We start from the raw sequence: 22,460 nt of genomic DNA, 5'->3' as shown, positions 1-22,460 counted from the left end.
CATACAGTAACAGGAAAACATGTAGGACTACTACAATATAGTGGAGACTACCTGACCTGGTCAGGAAAAACCTCTGCTCCCTATTTATAGCCTATAACTGGAGCCAAGAGTTTTTCCTAGTCAGGTCAGGAAATAATTCAGAGCGAAACAAATTAACACTTCAACATACTGCAATTACAGAAATAACAGGCAAATCTTAATAATATAGTTATATATTTATTCATACATACATATTCATTTATAATCAGTTAATTGTATAAAAAAAAAAAAAAAAAAAAAAAAAAAAAATAGATTTACATTAATTTATATGAACTACAGTCATTGTGTAAAGTAAAAAAAAAAAGTAAAGTAATCCCCAGGTGTCAAACTACCAAGAACACACTTTAAATCCACCATCTTGTTCACACAGCCAGCCAGCCATCCTCCCCAACCCCCTCCCCCACACAGTCTAGTCATAGGGACTGAGTGGACATGAAAATGGACTGATCCAGAATTCAGTAATCTGTCATCTTCCATGTTAACTGCTGGAAAATCAGAGGAATGAAGCGGTATAATTGTTTTGCATGTGTTTAGTCTTGACATTCTACAGGGTAGTTTATGAGATAACCCGGTATGGACATGTTCTCGTGTTTTTGTATATTGAATAAATTCTAACAGAACCGCTTGAGGCTGAATTTGCCTGTTGTCTGTGCTGTCAATAGTGTGTATGTGTAAGCACGTATGTCTACTCTGCATACCTTCGCTCTCAACTGAGTTCTGATTCAGAGGGGACCATGGCAGTGCAAATGGTCAGTGCGTACCGTGTGTGTGTGTCTCAGTGCGTCTGTGTATGACTAAGCGAGTACAAGTGGTGCCGGTGACTCAGCAACTATGTGTGAAGAGGGCAAACAGGTGTTATGGATCCTGGCTTCACCATGACTTTCCCTCCAGTAACTCCAGACCGTACGGAGCAGGGGGAGCACAGTTGCATCCAGCCAGAGGGTGCGTAGTATGAGTACATTATGCATCTCCGCATATCTGGGCTCCTGGATGTTCTCTAATCCCCCATAAACCCGCATTCAAACAAAACAGATCAGACTGGATTAATCGCCGTTTGCATTATCCCCCTCCCACCCCCAACGGACAAATCACAAAACAGAAAATAATCATTAAATGTTTTGCCTGTTAGTTGGTTTGAATCTTAGAAGGAAATATGTATTTTTAGAGAACATTAAAACATTCCTATTGGGCGTACCAACTCTGTTTTGTTTCTACAGTGGGGTGGGCTGCATCATGGTGTTAGGGGATCCCCAAAGCAAGGCATAACAAGTAAAGGGAAAGCACATCAGGAGAGGAATCTGTTTCTGCTACATCAGCACACAACCTAGGCCCTAACCCCCCCACGTTCCCAGACCATGCCTTCATGGCAACACATTCAATACGTTGTATAACATCCATTATACATACAAGCAACACCGGTTCATCCTCACCGACTCATCATCAACTTATTTTACAAATTGCACTGTCTCCAACCCTTCCCCCTGTACAAAGGTTACACTCTGGACATTAGGTAACAAGAACTCGTAATAGAACACAAACTGCATAAGACCAAAAACCAAGGACTGCAAGAGGGCTCAAACTTAACTGGGGAAAACACTGAACTCATGACTGAATGAAAAACAAAAACAGCCCCACCCCAAAACACACCAAACAGAAAAGAGAGGGGAGGGGTGAGAACGAGATGTAGAAGTCACCAACTTGAACAGAAAAAGGCTAAAAAAAGACTAAACTATAAAAAGAAAAACAGAACAGAGAACAGAAGAGGAGAGAAAACAGAGAAGGTTAAAGTGTGGGAGAGGAGGAAGGATCCAAATGAAAGGCTTTGAAACTCATGAACAGGGGTCAAAGTCTTTTGGTAAGGTGGTAGTCGTGGCGTTTTGGGACACATACCCCTGTACTCCAACATCTGTCAGCAGGCCAGTGTTGTGCACTCAGCTCACTCCAGGTCAAGATTCTAAACAACTTCCTTGTTCCTATCCAATTCCAGCGGCCCCTCCTCGTCCCACGTCACTGGTCCCAGGCAGAAAGAGAAGGGCGTTGCGCTGGTGGCAGGGTCAACTCCACTGTCACCCTCTCCCCTGCATGGCCTCATGGGAGTTGAAGGGGCATTACTGTCACTGACCAGATCCTGGTGCCCGCTAGCAACACTGGGCATCTCCTCCTACACATGTGGTTCGCCAGCTCGCATTCATCAAGAATGTTCATCACCAAGGAGGGAAAAAAAGACTAAAAGCAACAAAATGAAAATACAGATACTTTGTTTTCGGTTGGCTTTTTCTTTCCATCCTCTTGGTCTGTCTGGCATCACAAACTCACAGTGACGTCAATCTTTTTTATTTTATGTGTTTGGGTCTCTATTCAAGATTTTTGTTGTTAAGACTAGCTTGCAGGGGCCTGGTTTAATATGTCTCCAAAAATCCAGAACCGGTGATGGTTCACTGTCCAAACTACTCTCCATAGCCCTGGAACATTCTCTCACACACTGTGTGTGTACAGTATGTGTTTGGCTAAACATAGTTCATAGTGCGAGACCCATTAACGTAAATCTCTCCTTCACACCATGGTCTGTGGTGTGGTTCAGCTGGCTGCGGCGCTGGATTTCCACAGTACTTACATATAATACATTTAGATTTAAAAAACTAGAATTGTTACATGCAACATTTGGCATCTTCTCAAGTCCCCAAGTGTAAGTCTCAATTGGTGTCCTTTTTAGAAAAATATTTGCTTTTCTCTTCTTTTTTTTGTACAATGAAGTTTCTGATTGTAACAGAGAGGGAGGAAGGGAGGTATTGAGCTGTGTGTGCGCGCGCATGTGTATGTGCAAGTGTGTGTAGTCATTTGGCAGTAAACTATTAGATGAGTCATAGAGACTCTTTAAAAAGTGTCATCATTTTGCTGGATAAACTCAGCATAGCCTCTAGCAGGCCTGCACTAAGCTGTAGCTACTTTGAGTCTAGAGAAGAATAACTACTACCCACTGTATTTACAATATGTTTGTGTGTGTGTGTGCGTGCGTGCGTGCGTGTGTGTGTGTGTGTGTGTGTGTGGGGTGGGGGGGGGGGGGGCTGTTTAATGGCTGTAGAAGACACCAGGACTCTGTTAAATTAAACACCTTTTCCACTGGCACTTAAAATTTGTTTAATGGCTGTAGAAGACACCAGGACTCTTAAATTAAACACCTTTTCCACTGGCACTTAAAATTTGGGCCAAAATAGAGATGGTTCGAATGGAATTCTCAAATTCGAACCAGCACAGCCCAGTTTCACAACTGGTGCTAGCGCGATTAGAATTCAGGCTGGTGACGCAGTAAATAAATACAAACAAATTTAAATCACCGCTGGATGGTGACAACGTTTAGCAGTTCATCTAGGTGTGTACGCTGCTAGTTAGCACATGGACAAGCAGTACTGCAGTAGTCAGACATGACACGAATTACCACCACAGCTGGATCCATTAATTTTTGCATTACACAATAAACTTTTATGACAACAGTCAGCCCTAAAATGCTAGCTACCATTATTAGCTAGCATATCAGAGTTAAAACAAGCTACTGTAGCTAGTAGCAGGAATTTTAGCTGGCCCGTTCGTATTGAAAGCTAGCTAGCTACATCATATCAAACATTTCGTATAAAAAATATAATTAAATACATTTAAAAAAACTCAAACCTGCCGTCTGGTTTGCTTGATTAGCTAGCTAGCCAATAGCGACGCTAACCGTTTAGCTAGTTAGCAAACTAAATACATGGTTCTGAGTATGGCTAGCACTGACAGGAGTATGGGTTAAAGTTAGTTACAGTATTGTGAGGGTGAATTTAAATTCTTCAACATCTTGCCAGTTAGCAACATTAGCGAAGCCAGCTGCAGTCACATATTGGCTACCTAGCAACATGACATAATTTATTATATTTAGGAGGCAGTGGAAACAATTTCAGCTAGCCACCAAGTCCAGCCTAACCTGGGTTGACTTCAAAAGTGCCAATGGAAACGGATCTTTAGCAAAAAAAAAAAAAAAAGTTTGGAGTGGAGTGGGCAGTATGGAACCAGAGGCTAACAAAGATAACTTCACATTGAAGTGCAGTTATGTCTAGAGGTAGCTTGACAGTCGTTGAAAGATTCTGAGGGCATTTCTACCAAACCAATATCCTCATAGTAGCTCTAGCCATGTTTCTGGTTATCCTCCCAACACCCACAAACACACATTGGATGTGAGTTTCTTATCCAAACCTATCTTCCTGATCCTTCAGTAAAAGGTCATAGTAGTCCATAGGGAACCTTGTATCAAGTGAGCCCTAGCTTCATGTAGTCCATACAGTGTATTAGGAGCCTAATCTGTAAACAGCAGTGGTTCTATTATGTAATCCTCCCTGTAATGCTGCAAGGTCTTTAGAACATGGGCCTGGGGACAGCAGGGAATGTACTGACGCTCATCTGTGGTGATGTGTGTGTGTGTGTTTATTTGTGTGTTTGACAAAGGCTGTTGTGAGTGGGTTTGGTAGTGTCGTTGGGAAGGTTCTTCCCAGACCCTGTGGTGTTTGGGCTCTCTCCCTCTCTCTGCAGCTCCAATCGGGGGGGACACACCAGCATGTATACCTTGAGGCCGGATCGGACCAGGCCGAGCCAGGTTGGGTGGAGGGGCAGATGTTGGGCTGAGGGGGGGTGGGGACGCAGTCTTCACATCATAGCAGGATACAGCAGCGACAGAATCTCTGGCGACTCCCCCCGACTGAGGGGGGTGGGGTGACGGGGGCGAAATACGCGTGCACTTTGATGTTAGGTAGATGGGTCTGGAGAGAAAGAGATAAAAAAGACAAGCGTTGGTGTAAGGGTATATACAAACGCATCTAAGAAATGTTCATTCATCTACTGTAATCTGTGTGTCTGTGTGTCTGTGCACAACGCATAAGCAGCAATGTACGATGTAGCACCAGTGCCTACCCTTAGTCTCTTAATGCCTGCGCGGGTGATCTGCTGGCAGTCGTAGAGCTCGATGCGGTCCAGGCTGTGGCAGGTCTTCAGGTGCTCCAGCGAGGCGTCCGTGATCAGGGGGCAGTTGTCCAGCTCGATCACCTCCAGCCGGTCGTGGGCACAGGGCCCGCTGCCCAGATGTCTGATGCCATCGTCAGTAATCAGCTCACAGTGAGACAGGCTCTGAGAGAGAGAGAGAGACCATAACAACGACATGGGAACAGTTAAGAACAGCAATACTACGGTCACCGAACACATTGGGTTTCTTTTGTTATTAACACCACGAGACTGTGGATTATCTAAGAAACAAGTTCTTCCGACATGTATTTCATAGAATTTAAAGACGTTCCTTAGATTTAACAAAGCATGTTTGAGACAAGCTCCTAGGATAGAAGCCATTAGCTAGTGCTCACCAGAACTTGCAGACGAGGGCAGTGGATGGACAACTGGATAAGTGTGCCGTCCGTGATCTGGGGAGAGACATAAACAAACGAATCCTTCTGGTGGATGGTGCTACAAGGTATGTTAGTGTGTGTGGGAACGTGCGTGTTGCGCAGGCTAGCTCACCTGCACACACTCTTCCAGGTCCATCTTTTCCAGCTCATGGCAATTCTGCCAGAAAAAAACAAAACACAAACAGTAAGACAACACATGTACACTACAATTCAAAAGTTCGGGGTCACTTAGACATTTTCTTGTTTTTGAAAGAAAAGCAAACAGTTTTTGTCCATTAAAATAACATCAAATTGATCAGAAATACAGTGTAGACATTGTTAATGTTGTAAATGACTATTGTAGCTGGAAACAGCAGGTTTTTATGGAATATCTACATAGGCGTACAGAGGCCCATTATCAGCAACCATCCCTCCTGTGTTCCAATGGCACGTTGTGTTAGCTAATCCAAGTTTATCATTTTAAAAGGCTAATTGATCATTAGAAAACCCTTTTGCAATTATGTTAGCACAGCTGAAAACTGTTGTACTGATTAAAGAAGCAATAAAACTGGCCTTCTTTAGACTAGTTGAGTATGTGGAGCATCAGCATTTGTGGGTTCAAAATGGTTCAAAAAGCCTCCCACTCTTTCTATTCTGGTTAGAGCCAGTTTGCGCTGTTCTGTGAAGGGAGTAGTATACAGCTTTGTATGAGATATTCAGTTTCTTGGCAATTTCTCGCATGGAATAGCCTTCATTTCTCAGAACAGGAATAGACTGACGAGTTTCAGAAGTAAGTTTGTTTCTGGCCATTTTGAACCTGTAATCGAACCCACAAATGCTAATGCTCCAGATACTCAACTAGTCTAAAGGCCAGTTTTATTGCTTCTTTAAATCAGTACAATAGTTTTCAGCTGTGCTAACAAAACTGCAAAAGGGTTTTCTAAATGATCAATTAGCCTTTTAAAATTATAAACTTGGATTAGCTAACACAACGTGCCATTGGAACACAGGAGTGATGGCTGCTGATAATGAGCCTCTGTACACCTATGTAGATATTCAATTTAAAAAATCAGCCGTTTCCAGCTACAATAGTCATTTACAACATTAACAATGTCTACATTGTATTTCTGATCAATTTGATGTTATTTTAAAATGGACCAATTTTTTGTTGTTGCTTCTCAAAAACAAGGACATTTCTAAGTGACCCCAAACTTTTGAATGGTAGTGTATGTCAGAGATGTGTGTGTGTGACCTGTGTCAGTTTCCACACTCACCCTTGCTAGTGTAGTGAAGCCCACATCTGTGAGCTGAGAGCAGCGAGCCACCTCTAATATTCTGAAAGGAGACAGGACATACTGTTATGGTCGGGGGAACTTCTATGTATTGACGTGTCTGAGGAAATACAAGGTGGGTTAATTTGGGCACTAACCAGAAAGGAGAGCGGGGTGTATTTGAGTCTTAATGTATGAAGGGTTGTATGGTGTTTCTGGTGGTATTTGGAGTGAACAGGGGTTAGAAGCAGGGATGGGTGGGTGGGGGGGGGGGGGCGTGGATGTGGGTTGGATGAGGCTGGCTTGGTGGGGGGGGGGACACACCTGAGACCAGTGTGGAGGGGTTGGAGCAGGGGTCGGGGGTGAGGAGGTGGACTAGGAGCAGAGGGAGTACCAACCTGAGGCGCGGGCAGTTCAGTCCCAAGGCGTGGAGGATGGCATCTGTGATGTTGGCACAACCTGAGACACACAGCGACTGCAGATGGTGACAGCCCCGGCATATAGTAATGAGACCTTCGTCTGTGATTTGCTGCTCAGAAGGAAGCAGGCATGGGTCACTAGCAGAAATTCCACGGCATCAAACAGTTATAACACCATTAACAAAATGAACATAATATTACCATAACTAATGCCGTAGGCTATGAATATCCACCTCGGAACAGGGAAGGAGAATCATATCTTGTTTTCTGTGATATATTTTCATCTCTTTTCCCTCTATAGTTCTGATCTTACAAGATTGCAGAAAGTTGCGAGGGGGAGCCACACAGAGAAAGCACAGGTGTAAAAAGAGAGAGAGGACAGAGGATGAAAAAGAGGCGAGTCTGGCAAAAGAAGAGGGAGCTGCTGAAAGATGGGAGACATTGAGAAGGAGACAAGGAAGGAAAGAGGGAGAGAGAGAGACATTTGGGGTGTAGACGTAACAGGAAGGGAATTTGGAGACAGATAAAGAGGATGCCAGAGAAACAAATGTGTTGTCTGGGTGGATTTCACACGCTATTCGTTATGTAGGTTACATGGCAGGGCAGGCCTCAGTCCACACCAGTCCCTCTACTGCAGGGCAGTCTGACTGAGCAGCCTTGTACACAAGAAACTCCCCTCAGTCCACCCCCCAAAAAAAAACAGCAGAGGAGAGGCAGGACATGACTCATTTACCTTCCATATGGATAGCCACAACAGCTATTAGAGATTCATAATTTCTCAATGACAAACCTATTCAGGAGTTACAAGCCCCCAACCCACCACAACAAAGCATTCAGCCCCAAACATGATGGGTGGTGAAATATCAAGCGAGACACTTACTTTATTTTGGAGCTGTGAGACCAGCAGGTTTTGCTGTTATGAGACCTAAACACTGAAAGAGGTGCTTGCTTACCGAACACGTCTGTAAGTTGAGAGTGACCAGCTCTGGACAGTGTGCACCAATGTGCTTCAGTGCTTCATCCTCCAACTAGTTAATAGGTGGAGATGGAAAGAAGCGAGAGCGAGAGAGAGGGAGAGAGAGAGCGAGAGAGGTGTCATTTTAAATCCCATTAGCAGTGTACCAAGGTAACCCCACCAATGAGCTAGCTAGCTAACCCCCTTCTGCAACTAAATGTCCTACCTGCTGTTTGGATCTACCCTCCCCATCACACTGCTTGCAATACAAACATTAGCCCTGGTCTCATATCTAGACTAGCTAAGCCCCTCTCCCCTCAGTCAGCCATTCAGTCTACCTATATCTTAATGCCTCATCCTCCTGCCTACAATACTAATCATATGCGATCCGTTTTCTCATTTCACCTGCAAGGGTGTCTGAATACCTCTCCCATATCCAGTCTGTTCTTCTGTTCACGCACCTTGCTTAGACTGAGGTAGCGATCTTATGCTTTTTAATGGTCCCAACTCTAGCTGACCCCTTTGTTGCCTTGCCCTGGCCCTACCTGTGTGCAGCCCTTGAGGAAAAGGCCTTTGAGTCCGGGACAGCATCGTACCAAGGCCTGGATGCCATCCTTAGTCACCTGGTCACACCACGAGATGTTAAGCTGCTCTAACAGAGGACAGCCCTCACTGCAGGGGAAGAAATGGGTCAGACCACAACACAGATATTAGATAAAAAGCCGGCAAAACAACAACAAATGTGTCCCATATTTATGCACATCCCCTGAATTACCTGTTCACCCTACACTTGTACAACAGATGCAACCATCTGCTCCTGCTGAGGAGACTCCCCGGTGTGTGTGTGTGTGTGTGTGAGTATTGTCGGAGTCCTGGAAAAACCTTGTATCTCAAAAAAGTCCTAGGATATTTTGAATGGCTTATATTAGTTCTAGAGTCAACAAACTGTCACGGAGCATGAAGAGGGATGACTACAATCAAATCACTAAAAGGTGAGTGACAAGGTTTTTCCAGGAATGCTGACAGTGTGAGAAGGAGAGACCCCTCACCTGAGTGCTTTGAGTGACAGGTTGGTGATTGAGGTACAGGAGGCGAGGTCCAAGTGCTTGAGCTTGGGACAGAACTTACTGAGGCTGTTACATGTGCTGCATGCGAGAGAAAGAGACAAGAGGCTTACATGTATAATAATGTAACACTTCAGTACATTAGCAAAACATAATTATACTAGACAAAAAAAACATAAGGCATAAATGTCTGCAAATACCTGTCAGTAATCTTGGTGCAGCCATTCAAACTAAGCAGCTCGATATTCCTGCAGTTCTGGGAGAAGGTTCTGTTGAAAAACAAACAGGAACAGACATATTTGCACTGGAGTGTGTGTGTACTTGCCCTCCAGCTCCCACATAAATCTCCTCCCCTCACCCTCCTCAGTGCCAAGAGTGCCCAGTCTAGGCCAGATTCCCAGTCAGTCCTCACCTCAGAGCGCTGTCCCCCACCCCCAGACAGCCCCTCAGACTCAACTTCCTCAGGAATCCCCCACATCGTTTCGAGATGTTCTCCACCACTCGCCCCTGCAACACACGGACACAAACAAACACCTCTCATAAAACATAGATTCATCCCCAGATCATCTTCACATACATGCAAGAATGCATGTAGCAGGAGCATAGGGTAGGAGTCTGCCTGTTCAGGCAAAACACAACCATCTTTGTAAACACTGACTGCTTAACTTGAACCAATTTCACAGAGCCTGTTGAGTGTCTGTCTTACTATTGCACTCACGTCTGGCAGACATGATTATACTTGACCTGGCGTTCAGGTCATTCATCGTTGACTATGGCAATGTACTAAACTTGTCACGTGTGAATACATCAGTCATACCCTTCAAATGCCTTTAAATGGTCATCTGTGGTCATCCATACAGTGACAAGGTCAATAGATTGACATACAGTACATGACATTGATTGTGGTGAATGCACAACATCAATAGTAGTCAATTCAAACGTTCCTTTGGTAGACAACCAACTGCTAAGGTCCTGGATTCAAATCTTTGATAATCACGGTATGTGGGTTTAAAGTCAATGTTGTTTGTGTTTATAAGGTCAAAGCCATGAATGTCCACTTTGTTTCCATAAAAGATAGCAAGACAGACAAAGACAATTGATAAATCAATGGCAGGTGAGGAGGAGATGGAGAGGATAGGAAAGAGAAGAGGTGAGGAAAAAGGTTTATGTGAGACTTCCTGACCTCGATATCTCTCTGAAAGTCGAAAAGGTCAATCCTCTGCCAATTACTGCCGTCCAGAGCGAGCACATTCCACGACTGAGGGAGAGAGGGGCACATGGTCAACTTCACTGGTTTCACTATTCTGTCCAACACACAATTACACACACACACTCACACTGAACCAAATACACACTTCAGAAACACAAACTCACCCGTGAGACCTGGGCACAGCGACAGAGTGTCACCACATCCAGAAAGGAGAAGATTCTGGAACACAGACAGGGATGGTTCAGAACCCCTGGTACCCAGAATCAGAACCAGAGCCCTCTATGTATACAAGGCTCTACCCAGAATCCCTGTTCGACCCTATAAATTACACTTAGAACTCTGCTATGTATGCCACTTTATGTTTGATGAGCATATGACACTTATGATTGTGTTCTTGTGTGTGTGAAGTTATGTTAACTCTACTATGGTTATCGTGTTTGAAGGCTAGATAAATGTTTACTTTTGCAGAGAGAGATTGTGTGGTGGGGCATTACACACACACAAAACGTTAAAAACACCTCTTTCCATGACAGACTGACTAGGTGAATCCAGGTGAAAGATATGATCCCTCATTTGTCACTTGTTAAATCCACTTCAAATCAGTGAAGATGAAGGGGAGGAGACAGGTTAAAGAAGGATTTTTAAGCCTTGAGACAATTGAGAATGTGTGCCATTCAGAGGGTGTATGGGCAAGACAAAAAAGGTGCCTTTGAACGGAGTATGACAGTAGGTGCCAGGAGCACCGGTTTGTGTCGAGAACTGCAACGCAACAGTTTGTGTGTATCAACAATGGTCCACCACCCAAAGGACATCCAGCCAACTTGACAACTGTGGGAAGCACTGGAGTCAACATGGGCCAGCGTCGCTGTGGAACGCTTTCAACACCTTGTAGAGTCCATGCCCTGACGAATTGAAGCTGTTCTGAGGGCAAAAAGGTGGGTGCAACTAAATATTAGGAAGGTGTTCCTAATGTTTGGTATACTCAGTGTGTACAGACATACAATACAATACCAGTCAAAAGTTTGGACACCTATTCATTCAAGATTTTGTCTTTATTTTTTACTATTTTCTACATTGTAGAATAGTGAAGACATCAAAACTATGAAATAACACATATGGAATCATGTAATAACCAACAAATTTGTATTTTAGATTCTTCAAAGTAGCCACCCTTTGCCTTAACAGCTTTGCACACTCTTGGCATTCTCTCAACCAGCATCACCTGGAATGCTTTTCCAACAGTCTTGAAGTAGTTCCCACATATGCTGAACACTTCTTGGCTGTTTTTCCTTCACTCTGCGGTCCAACTCAACACAAACTATCTCAATTGGGTTGAGGTCAGGTGGTTGTGGAGGCCAGATCATCTGATGCAGCACTACATCATTCTCCTTCTTGGTCAAATTAGCCCTTACACAGCCTGGAGGTGTGTTGGGTCATTGTCCTGTTGAAAAAGAAATGAAATGATAGTCCCACTAAGCGCAAACCAGATGGGATGGCGTATCGCTGCAGAATGCTGTGGTAGCCATGCTGGTTAATTGTGCCTTGAATTCTAAATAAATCACTGGCAGTGTCACCAGCAAAGCACCCACACACCTCCTCCTCCTCCATGCTTCACGGTGGGAACCACACATGCAGAGATCATCCGTTCACCTACTCTGTGTCTCACAAAGACACAGCGGCTGGAACCAAAAATCTCAAATTTGGACTCAGACCAAAGGACAGATTTCCATCGGTCTAATGTCCTTTGCTTGTGTTTCTTTGCCCAAGCAAGTCTCTTCCTCTTATTGGTGTCCTTTAGTAGTGATTTCTTTGCAGCAATTCAACCATGAAGGCCTGATTCATGCGGTCTCTTCTGAACAGTTGATGTTGAGATGGGTCTGTTACTTGAACTCTGAAGCATTTATTTGGGCTGCAATTTCTGATGCTGGTAACTCTAATGAACGTATCCTCTGCAGCAGAGGTAACTCTGGGTCTTCCTTTCCTGTGGCGGTCCTCATGAGAGACAGTTTCGTCATAGCGCTTGATGGTTTTTACGACTGCACATAAAGAAACTTAAAGTTCTTGAAATGTTCCGTTTTGACTGACCTTGTCTTAAAGTAATGATGGACTGTCGTTTCTCTTTGCTTATTTGAGCTGTTCTTGCCATAATATGGACTTGGTCTTTTACCAAACAGGGCCATCTTCTGTATACCACCCCTGCCTTGTCACAACTCAACTGATTGGCTCGAACGCATTAAGAAGGAAAGAAATTCCACAAATTAACAAGGCACACCTGTTAATTGAAATGCATTCCAGGTGACTACCTCATGAAGCTGGTTGAGAGAATGACAAGAGTGTGCAAAGTTGTCAAGGCAAAGGGTGGTTACTTTGAAGAATCTCAAATAGAAAATATATTTGGATTTGTTTTACACTTTTTTGGATACTACATGATTCCATATGTGTTATTTCATAGTTTTGATGTCTACAATGTAGAAAATAGTAAAAATAAAGACAAACTCTGGAATGAGTAGGTGTGTCCAAACTTTTAACTGGTACTGTATGTATGTATGTATGTATGTATGTATGTATGTATGTATGTATGTATGTATGTATGTAATGTACCAGTGCCTTCAGAAAGTATTCATACCCCTTGACTTTTTCCACATTGTTGTGTTTCAGCCAGAATTCAACATTTACCCCTAAGTCAATAGACTAACCTTTTACAACTGTGAATCTTCAGGTCTTGCCATAGATTTTCAAGTAGATTTAAGTCATGTCTTTTTGGTAAGCAACGCCAGTGTAGATTTGGCCTTGTGTTTTAGGTTATTGTCCTGCAGAAAGGTGAAGTCATCTAGGATTTTGCCTGTGCTTAACTCCATTCATTAATTTTTTATCCTGAGAAACTCCCCAGACCTTAACAATTACAAGCATACTCATAACATGATGCAGCCACCACTATGCTTGAAAATATGTAGAGTGGTACTCAGTAACGTATTGGCCCCAAAAATAACACTTTGTATTCCGGACAAAAAGTGAATTGCTTTGCCACAGTTTTTGCATTATTACTTTAGTGCCTTGTTGCAAACAGGATGCATGTTTTCAGATTTTTGTATTCTGTACAGGCTTCCTTTTCACTATAAAATTAGGTTAGTATCGTGGAGTAACTACAATGCTGTTGATCCATTCGCAGTTCCCCTATCACAGCCATTAAACTCTGTAACTGTTTTAAAGTCACCACCGGCCACATGGTGAAATTCCTGAGCAGTTTCCTTCCTCTCTGGCAACTGAGTTAGGAAGCTCGCCTGTATCTTTGTAGTGACTAGGTGAATTGATACAACATCCAAAGTGTAATTAATAACTTTACCATTCTCAAAGGGATATTCAATGCCTGCTTTTTAAAATTATTTACCCATCTACCAATAGGTAGCCTTCTTTGCGAGTCATTGGAAAACTTCTCTGGTATTTGTGGTTGAATTTGTGTTTGAAATTCACTGCTCGACTAAGGGACCTTACAGATAATTGTATGTGTGGGATAGAGATTAGGTAGTCATTCAAAAATCATGTTAAAAACTATTATTGCACACGGAGTGAGTCCATGCAACGCATGTCACTCGTTAAGACATTTTTACTCCTGAACTTATTTAGGCTTGCCATAACAAAGGGGTTGAATACTTAGTCAAGACATTTCAGCTTTTCATTTTTATTCATTTGTAAACATTTCAGAAAACAATTCCACTTTGACATTATTGGGTATTGTGTGTCGGCCAGTGACAAAAAACATCTAAATGTTATCCATTTTTAAATTCAGGTTGTAACACAAAATGTGGAAGAAGTCAAGGAGTGTGAATACTGCCTATGCCCTTCGAGAATAGGTATGCATGTGTGATGGATTCATATGTAACACATTGCACCCTGCAGCCCAGTGTGATGTAGGGTGAGTAAAATGTTGCATTTGGCCTCGGCAAGCCTGCCCCTAACCCAAAAGCCCTAGTAAATCAGAGCTCAGTCTGTGGCCCCTGCACCTTCAGCACACCCCCAACCGTCAGCACCTCTATCCCAGACCGTTCTGCTGGTGAGACCCAGGCTTGAGTTATGGCCTCCATTTTCTGTTTGCTCAGGGGCTTTTTACTTTTTTTCTTTGCTTAATCGATTTGAATGTTTTATAGCCCAGACCATCCGTGTTTAATTAGTTTTAGAATGGGGGGGGGGGGGGGGGGGGGGGGGATTGGGGCAAGTGGGATGGGGCGCATGAGGGAGAGTGGCAGATGGCAGTTGGTCGGTGATGTTGACCAAACCACTAGAGCCCCGGTATAGTGACCCTTCGTTTCTAAGGTGGCTCATGGCTCAAGTGTCACGATGAAACCTCGCTAATTATCAGTGGCTGTGTTGTGTGGAGCAGGTGGATCAGAGTGTACACGGCTGTGTTTTGGGCAGGTTAAGATGTTTGATGGTGTTGAGCATGCCATATTCTGTGTGTGCATACGGCCCAGTCATTGGAAAGCCCTCGCTCACCGTAGCAACAGCTCCTTGGGCAGCTTCTTATTGATGACGGCCTCGTCGCTGTTTGAGAACATCTGTGAGGAAGAGATGAAGAAGAGCGTGTTAACTTCCTTTGGCTCCATCGCTCACGGCAGGACTGGCCTAGACTTCCTCTATTCTCTCTGCCCCACCCCAAGGAAAGCTCCAGCATATAACCAATGACAAACAATCGCTGTCATCAGTAGAGATAGGTTCAATGTCAAAGCTTGACGGGAGAAAGGGGGTGATACAGTGAGTGCGATGGATATTGAGAGGAAGGGAGACATTTTCTGTCTCCTAATCAAACAGTGACTACAGAAGAGGTGTTAACACACCCACAAACAGAAAATTAGGATCCATGAGATATTCAGGCCCTTGATACACTGAAAGATGTCATGGAAAACAGTATCCTACTCTAGTTTGCAGACTTCCCATATTTAGGAGCAAACCTACATTTGTCCAAGTATGAAGCACTTAATGGGTAAGTCAATTGTATTCATATTTGATTCCTGGGGTCATACAACAAATGTTGTATGACTAAGGCTGCATTTACAACAGGCAGCCCAATTCTGATATTTAAAAAAAAATCTGATATTTTTCTCTCACTCATTTGTCTTTCGACCAATCAGATCAGCTTTGAAAAAGATATGTGAAAAGATCTGATGTGATTGGTCAAAACACCAATTAGTGGAACAAATATCTTAGTTGGCCTGTCTGTGTTAGTCGCTTTGGATAACTTTGGTCTGCTAAATGGCATATATATATCTTTTTTTTTAATGGAGGAGTATTGTAGTCAGAATAGGACCTGTCAAATGCAGTAATGCTGAACCATGCTGGTGGTCCATGTAATGACAAAGATATCAAGCATAAACAGGAATACACTTTGTAGAGACTTGAGCAACTTTGTGACAAAGTCAACCTGAGTCTGCTGTTAGTCTGACTTCCAATATATGAATATTTTGAATGTGAATACAAATTCAGTGGATGCACTGGGTCAATGGTACATTAAGCCTGTCCTACGATCCCTGTTTACTTTAACACTCCGAGGGAGCAGGAAAGGACAGGCATTTCACTTTTGGATTTGGGGAAAATTCACTCTGACAGCTTGCCTTTCAGAGAACTACTCAACAGGTCAAATAATCCACGGCCATTTCCAAAATAACCAGATGCGCATGGTCTGGGGCATATAGGCTACATTGTTTTTCCTTTGTGGAGTTTTTCCTTTGTGGTGTTTGTTGTTTGCTGGGCCACAGTAGTTATTGGTCATTTCCATGTAAAAAGGACCCAAGAGCACCAACATGTGAAGTCCATAAGAGCATATCAAATCTGGTGTCAAATGAAAGCTAAGACTATATTTGAGAAATTAAGGCATACACACATTTTTAAACAATTTTCCATCCTAAACATTTCAGAATAAGCAACGGCTTTGATTTCAGGCCAAACAGATGGAAAAGGGGTATTAGAAAACATCTACCAGAAAAAGTAAAAAAAATTTTTTTTTTTTTTTAAAATACATAGTAATAATGCTTAAGTAAATAAAGACCCCTGCCAACTAATATCAATATGTTTCATTTTGTATAACTTTTGTTGCCGTATAAGTTTAAGAAACATTGCCTTGAAATTCCTTTACCAAAAACCCACATATCTTTAAGTAACAAGTAAAGGTAGACCTATCAATAAACTACTTTTACTGATATACGTTTTGTTAATTTATTAAGTGATTAAAACCCCCCAAAAATGTAATTGTAAGTGATTTTCTGCAATTGAATCGGCTACAATGGTAAACTATACTCCACTGTTCTGTCCTTTACTGAGCTCTATTGTGCTGTACTATACTTTGAATGTCCAAGCTTGTGAAACAGACATCTATGATTGGTCTTGTTTGGGGGCAGAGCTCATTAAAATAATAGCCGGTGTGTAGAATAATACCCAAATATGCAGAGGAGGATATTACATATTTATACCTTTGTGTACCTATTTAGGTTACAGAACTATGAAGAGAATGACATTCATATCCATAACTATGCATTTCTGTGTAGTACAGATCAGGGACCCCATGACGAAGTTCTGTTACCGCAATTCCGTTACCGGGTGTAAATCCACTTCACTTGCTGTAGTTTAATAATCAAAAGAGATTTTTCAGTCAATGTGTCATGTCATAGCTCACATTCCATTCTGTCTACAGACCTCGTTGAATCTTAATTCGGAGCAGATGTTTATAGTTTCTGGAAAACGTTGACACGGAGATTTTACCGAAATTCTGTCACCAAACTTTGCATCTGCACAGTTCTTCCAGTAAATGTGTTATTGTAAATTGTTCTCAAAAGTAGTCCTTGTGCATAAACTTGTATGGTTTGTTAAACTTTGAAATCACTGGTTTTTGTTGGGATTACATTTTAATTGAAAAATCTGAGTCAACGCAATTCCGTTACCGTGGAACTGCCCTTACGGTTTGAGTATGTTGCCACATATTATTACAAAGTACCTTTTCTTGAATGGTGAGAAATACTGGTCCATGTGATATATCCTATTGTACAGTGTATTCAGAAAGTATTTAGACCCCTTGACTTCCTCCACATTTTGTTACATTACAGCCTTATTCTAAAATGGATTAAATTGTCCCCCCCTCCTCAATCTCCACACAATACCCCATGACAAAGCAAAAAGTTTTCAGATCCTTTACTCATTTCTTTGTTGAAGCACCTTTGGCAGCGATTACAGTCTTGAGTCTTCTTGGGTATGACGCTACAAACTTGGCACACCTGTATTTGTGGAGTTTCTCCCATTCTTCTCTGCATATCCTCTCAAGCCCTGTCAGGTTCGATGGGGAGCGTCGCTGCACAGCTATTTTTAGATCTCTCCACAGATGTTGGATCGGGTTAAAGTGCGGGCTCTGACTGGGCCACTCGAGAACATTCAGAGACTTGTCCCGAAGCCACTCCTGCGTTGTGTTGGCTGTGTGCTTAAGGTAGTTGTCCTGTTGGAAGGTGAACCTTCGCCCCAGTCTGAGGTCCTGAGGGCTCTGGAGCAGGTTTTCATAAAGGATCTCTGTACTTCGCGTCGCTCATCTTTCCCTCAATCCTGACTAGTCTCACAGTCCCTGCCTCTGAAAAACATCCTCAAAGTATGATGCTGCCACCACCTTGCTTCACCATAGGGATGGTGCCAGGTTTCCTCCCAGACGTGACACTTGGCATTCAGGCCAAAGAGTTCAATCTTGGTTTCATCAGACCAGATAATCTTGTTCCTCATGCTCAGAATCCTTTAGGTCCCTTTTGGCAAACTCCAAGCGGGCTGTCATGTGCCTTTTACTGAGGAGTGGCTTACGTCTGGCCACTCTACCATAAAGGCCTGATTGGTGGAGTGCTGCAGAGATGGTTGTCCTTCTGGAAGGTTCTCCCATCTCCACAGACAAACAACTCAGGAGCTCTGTCAGAGTGACCATCGGGTTCTTGGTCACCTCCCTGACCAAATGCCCTTCTCCCCGGATTGCTCAGTTTAGCCGGGCGGCCAGCCCTAGGAAGAGTCTTGGTGGTTCCAAACTTCTTTCATTTAAGAATGATAGAGGCCACTGTGTTCTTGGGGACCTTCAATGCTGCAGAAATGCTTTGGTACCCTTTCCCAGATCTGCGCCTTGACACAATCCTGTCTCGGAGCTCTACGAACAATTCCTTCTAACTCATGGCTTGGTTTATGCTCTGACATGCACTGTCAACCACGGGACCTTATATAGACAGGTGTGTTGCCTTTCAAAATCATGTCCGATCAATTGAATTTACCACAGGTGGGCTCCAATTAAGTTATAGAAACATCTCAAGGATGATCAATGGAAACAACATGCACCTGAGCTCAATTTCGAGTCTCATAGCAAAGGGTCTGAATACTTATGTAAATAAGGTATTTCTGTTTTTTATAAATTTGCTAAAATTGCTAAAATCCTGTTTTCACTTTGTCATTATGGGGTATTGTGTGTAGGTTTATGAGGATATATATATATTTTTCATACATTTTAGAATAAGGCTGAAACGTAACAAAATGTGGAAAAAGTCAAGGGGTCTAAACACTATCCGAATGCACTGTATATCATCAAATAGTTTGAAATAAGGCTAAATCATGTTTGAATCTCCAATCATACTCATACTATTTAGGACGTGTTTAAATAACTTGGATCCTTTCCCAGCATGACAGGTTAAAAGTTAAATGTACAAATTGTTCACTTTCCTCTACTATTTGAATATAAAGTCATATCAAGAATATCTCTAGATATGAATGTCTTTCTAGAATTCTCTTATAACATTTTTGGCTCTGGTCTATGAAAAACTGTTTGAAATGCTCAAGACTTACGGGATATGTGTGTTGCCTTGCCTTGGTTACAGTACATGAGCTGAGCTCACTGACTGATTCACACTGAGAATTGCTGAAGACAACACACCTCATCCCTTTGGAAACGAAATACGCACAACGCAAGATAGTTTTTCTCTCCAACTGTAGCGTTTCAATCAACAACACTAGGCCACTTGACAATAGGCAATATGTTGATGCATTAAAAGACAGGGGCGTGACTATGAATAGGCCTACCTATAAATGCAACACAATTTCAATTCTACTCTCCAAACCGTTAAAGTCCATTGTTATTGGCTAGTAAACTACAGCTCACGTATCTGCCGCAGATGTCAGGCCAGAAGGTACGGCCTGAATCTTCTGAGTCGTCAGCTGTTGCACTGTTAAAAATAAATAAAACAACACAAATCCCACGCCGCCTAGATGAGGATTAAACAACAGAGTGCTCAGGGCAGACAGGCCAATGTCACGGCGTGAACACACACGGACGGCATTTGTTAATGAGACTGTATTTATCCAAAGCCATATTTCACATTTTGGTGCATTCTTTATCGCTGCGTATAAAGCGACGAAAACTTTGCCACAACGTTGAATAACGATCGCTTGCATAAAAAACATGGGGCTTCTGTCAACGTAAACATCTATAGGGAAATCATAGCCTGTATGATTTGAAAAACAGATATATATATTGTTGTTTTTGCTGTTGATATTCGGAGTGTGGTGGTGGACTAGCCGAGTCGTGGCCGAGCGAATGGCCCATCTGTAGCAGAATCAACTCGCAGCGGCCATGAGTCTACACAACAGAACCCTAGCTGATCAAAGACAACATTCCAATTCTCCAACTCTGTGAAATAACTCAGTCACACAGTAGGATGAAGTAGGCCCGAATATTATCACATTTTATGTTTATAAAACGATGGGAAATATAGGGCTTCGTATCAGTGTGAAGCCTAATAGTCTTTATTTGTGCCATTGTCTTTGTTTTGACGGCACAAAGAGAAAGCTCGGATAGGCTCCACAATTTTTTAAAATCAGCCCGGAAACCTATGAATGCTTTATAAACACAAAATGTGAAACTATAACCCCATTTAATAACTGTACATTCTGGTAGGCTATTGAAGAAATCAAGATATTGTCGATACTTGAAAACAACATGTTTGCCCTAATCCAAACATTGACTGCGGAAGCTGCATCGGTGCGCAACCATGGACGTAGTTTAACAAACACCATAACACCAATCAAAAATAATTGTCATCTATCAATCTCCTATATTATAAACTCACCTCAAACCGGCTCCGCGAAACACCATTAACCTCCTTCCCCATCTCGGACGGTGGTTTACCCGACTCGATCAGGGGGATAAGTAATTCTGTGTTAAAATTACAGTAACGTGTAGATATCGACGCTCGTCTTGCAAACCCCAGTCCAAATCTACCATGCTACCGTTGTTTCGGCAGCTGCGACGGCGGATTTCATCGTTTTTTCGGTTTGTAACACAATTGCAATAGCCTACCTCTCGACAACTACCCCAGCCAACAACCCGAACTCTTGTATCTCCGCTCACTAGCTCGCCCTCCCCTCCACCGTTCCCCCTTTATATGTGAACACTGCTTTTAGCATTAGCCTTCTTTATTATGGACACAAATAATTACATTTAGTAATAACCCTGGACGAAGTATAGCCTGCATGCATTTTTCATCAGGGCAATATTCTGCCATTATTTAGAATTCTATAGAATTAGGCCAAGCCTATTTCTCCCTTTAGCCTAGGCCCTGCCTACATCATTTGGGCTATGGGATATCAACACATTAACCTTAAATAACTGTGATATAAATGAGGACACTATGCAAGAGCACTTTATTAGTAGTCCTACTGTATATGCTATTGTGCTGTCCAGTTGTCATTGGAGCCATGTGAGGCCTAGTTTTGGACAGGAGCATAACCTACCTGCGATTTGTTTTGTACCGTTTTTTTGTGTTGTCTTTCATGCAGGATAAAGGGCATAATTAGTTTGCATAAATAAAGATTACATACATAATATCATCGCCTTGTGCATATACCTACTTTGTGTGTATACACATAAATGGTCATAATAATGTAGGCATATATTTATTAAAAAATAATGTACTGTGGTGTCCATTATAAAACATACATAGTATGTTACATACAAACATTCAATAGTCGTTGACAAAACAATGTACAACATTCTGAAACTGCCAATCTGATGATCGAATGGATACATTGTAACTTTGTTGTTGCTGTTTGGGGAAAGAGCACTTCCGCTTTGGACTGCTTCCAGCTTGCAAGAAACCAATGAAGACACATATACGTGCCGTGTCATCCGATGTCATTATAGCGGGAAAAGGTGCATGTAAACAAAGAGTAGAAATCCATACTGAGCCATTGCATTTTAAATCAAATTGTAGTTCTTTCTGGATTCCTATTGTCGACTCACACAATATAAAGAAAATGATTACACATAATGTCTTTATAACGGAGGAAATGTACTTTGGCTATAATTTCCAACGTCGCATGCACATACGTCCAGCTGCTAAGACGTCATATATCCGGGACATGTGCCGCGTTCAAAACAACTGGGAACTCGGAAATCTCCGACTTCCGACTAGTGCGTTCAAAACAACTGGGAAATCGGAAGAAGACTAGCTCTGACTGGGAAAAACATCGATTTTAACAATCATCCAACTCGGGTCTCTTTCTAGAGTTCTGACTTTCCAACCTGAAGAAAACAAACGTCATGATTTGCCTTCATATTTTTCAGAGTTCCAGGTGGTTTTGAACACAGCAATGGACAAGCGTAGTTGGTCGAGAAATGGCAGGCTGGTCTCATAGACTAGGCGTAACATAGTAAACTAAAAGCCGATTGATATGGTTACAAAAAGTAAAAACGAAATGAGGGTGGTTGGTTGGTTGGTCGGTTGGTCGGTCGGGGTGGATATGACAAGAACATCTAGCAACCCAAAGGTTGCGTGTTCAAATCTCATCACGGACAACTTTGTAACTACTTACTACTTTGCAACTACTTAGCATGTTAGCTAACGCATAGGTCTAAAACCCAAAGGTTGCGTGTTCGAATCTCAAAACGGACAACTTTAGCATTTTAGCAACTTTGCAACTACTTACTACATTTGGGGCAGCAGGTAGCCTAGTGGTTAGAACGTTGTGCCAGTAACCGAAAGGTTGCTAGATTGAATTCCCGAGCTGACAAGGTAAAAATCTGTCATTCTGCCTGAACAAGGCAGTTAAC

The 22,460-nt window shown here is 42.5% G+C and overlaps 1 protein-coding gene across 1 annotated transcript; it reads right to left on the bottom strand.

The window, feature by feature from the left end:
• Positions 1 to 318: 318 nt before the first annotated feature.
• On the bottom strand, positions 319 to 20,827 carry LOC120035692 (F-box/LRR-repeat protein 20). The gene is made up of 15 exons (XM_038982258.1): positions 20,479 to 20,827; positions 14,849 to 14,910; positions 10,522 to 10,576; positions 10,331 to 10,405; positions 9,560 to 9,654; positions 9,348 to 9,416; positions 9,133 to 9,228; positions 8,629 to 8,755; positions 8,082 to 8,156; positions 7,108 to 7,238; positions 6,713 to 6,773; positions 5,572 to 5,616; positions 5,418 to 5,474; positions 4,975 to 5,187; positions 319 to 4,823 (listed from the first exon to the last, which is right to left on the bottom strand). Exons 1-15 carry the CDS (start codon positions 20,518 to 20,520, stop codon positions 4,716 to 4,718), a joined length of 1,311 nt encoding a protein of 436 aa, XP_038838186.1. The 5' UTR covers positions 20,521 to 20,827; the 3' UTR covers positions 319 to 4,715.
• Between the last annotated feature and the right edge of the window lie 1,633 nt (positions 20,828 to 22,460).

The sequence above is a fragment of the Salvelinus namaycush genome, chromosome 3, assembly GCF_016432855.1.
Source record: "Salvelinus namaycush isolate Seneca chromosome 3, SaNama_1.0, whole genome shotgun sequence".
NCBI classification, from domain to species: Eukaryota; Metazoa; Chordata; class Actinopteri; order Salmoniformes; family Salmonidae; genus Salvelinus; species Salvelinus namaycush.
This window is presented reverse-complemented; position numbering and strand designations above follow the sequence as displayed.

Coding starts and splice junctions, on each gene's coding strand:
- LOC120035692 (XM_038982258.1), bottom strand. CDS start 20,520: ATGGGGAAGGAGGTTAATGGTGTTTCGCGGAGCCGGTTTGAG. Junction 8,157..8,628: donor TCCTCAAGGGCTGCACACAG/GTAGGGCCAGGG, acceptor CCTATTAACTAG/TTGGAGGATGAAGCACTGAA. Junction 5,188..5,417: donor GCCCTCGTCTGCAAGTTCTG/GTGAGCACTAGC, acceptor TCTCTCTCTCAG/AGCCTGTCTCACTGTGAGCT.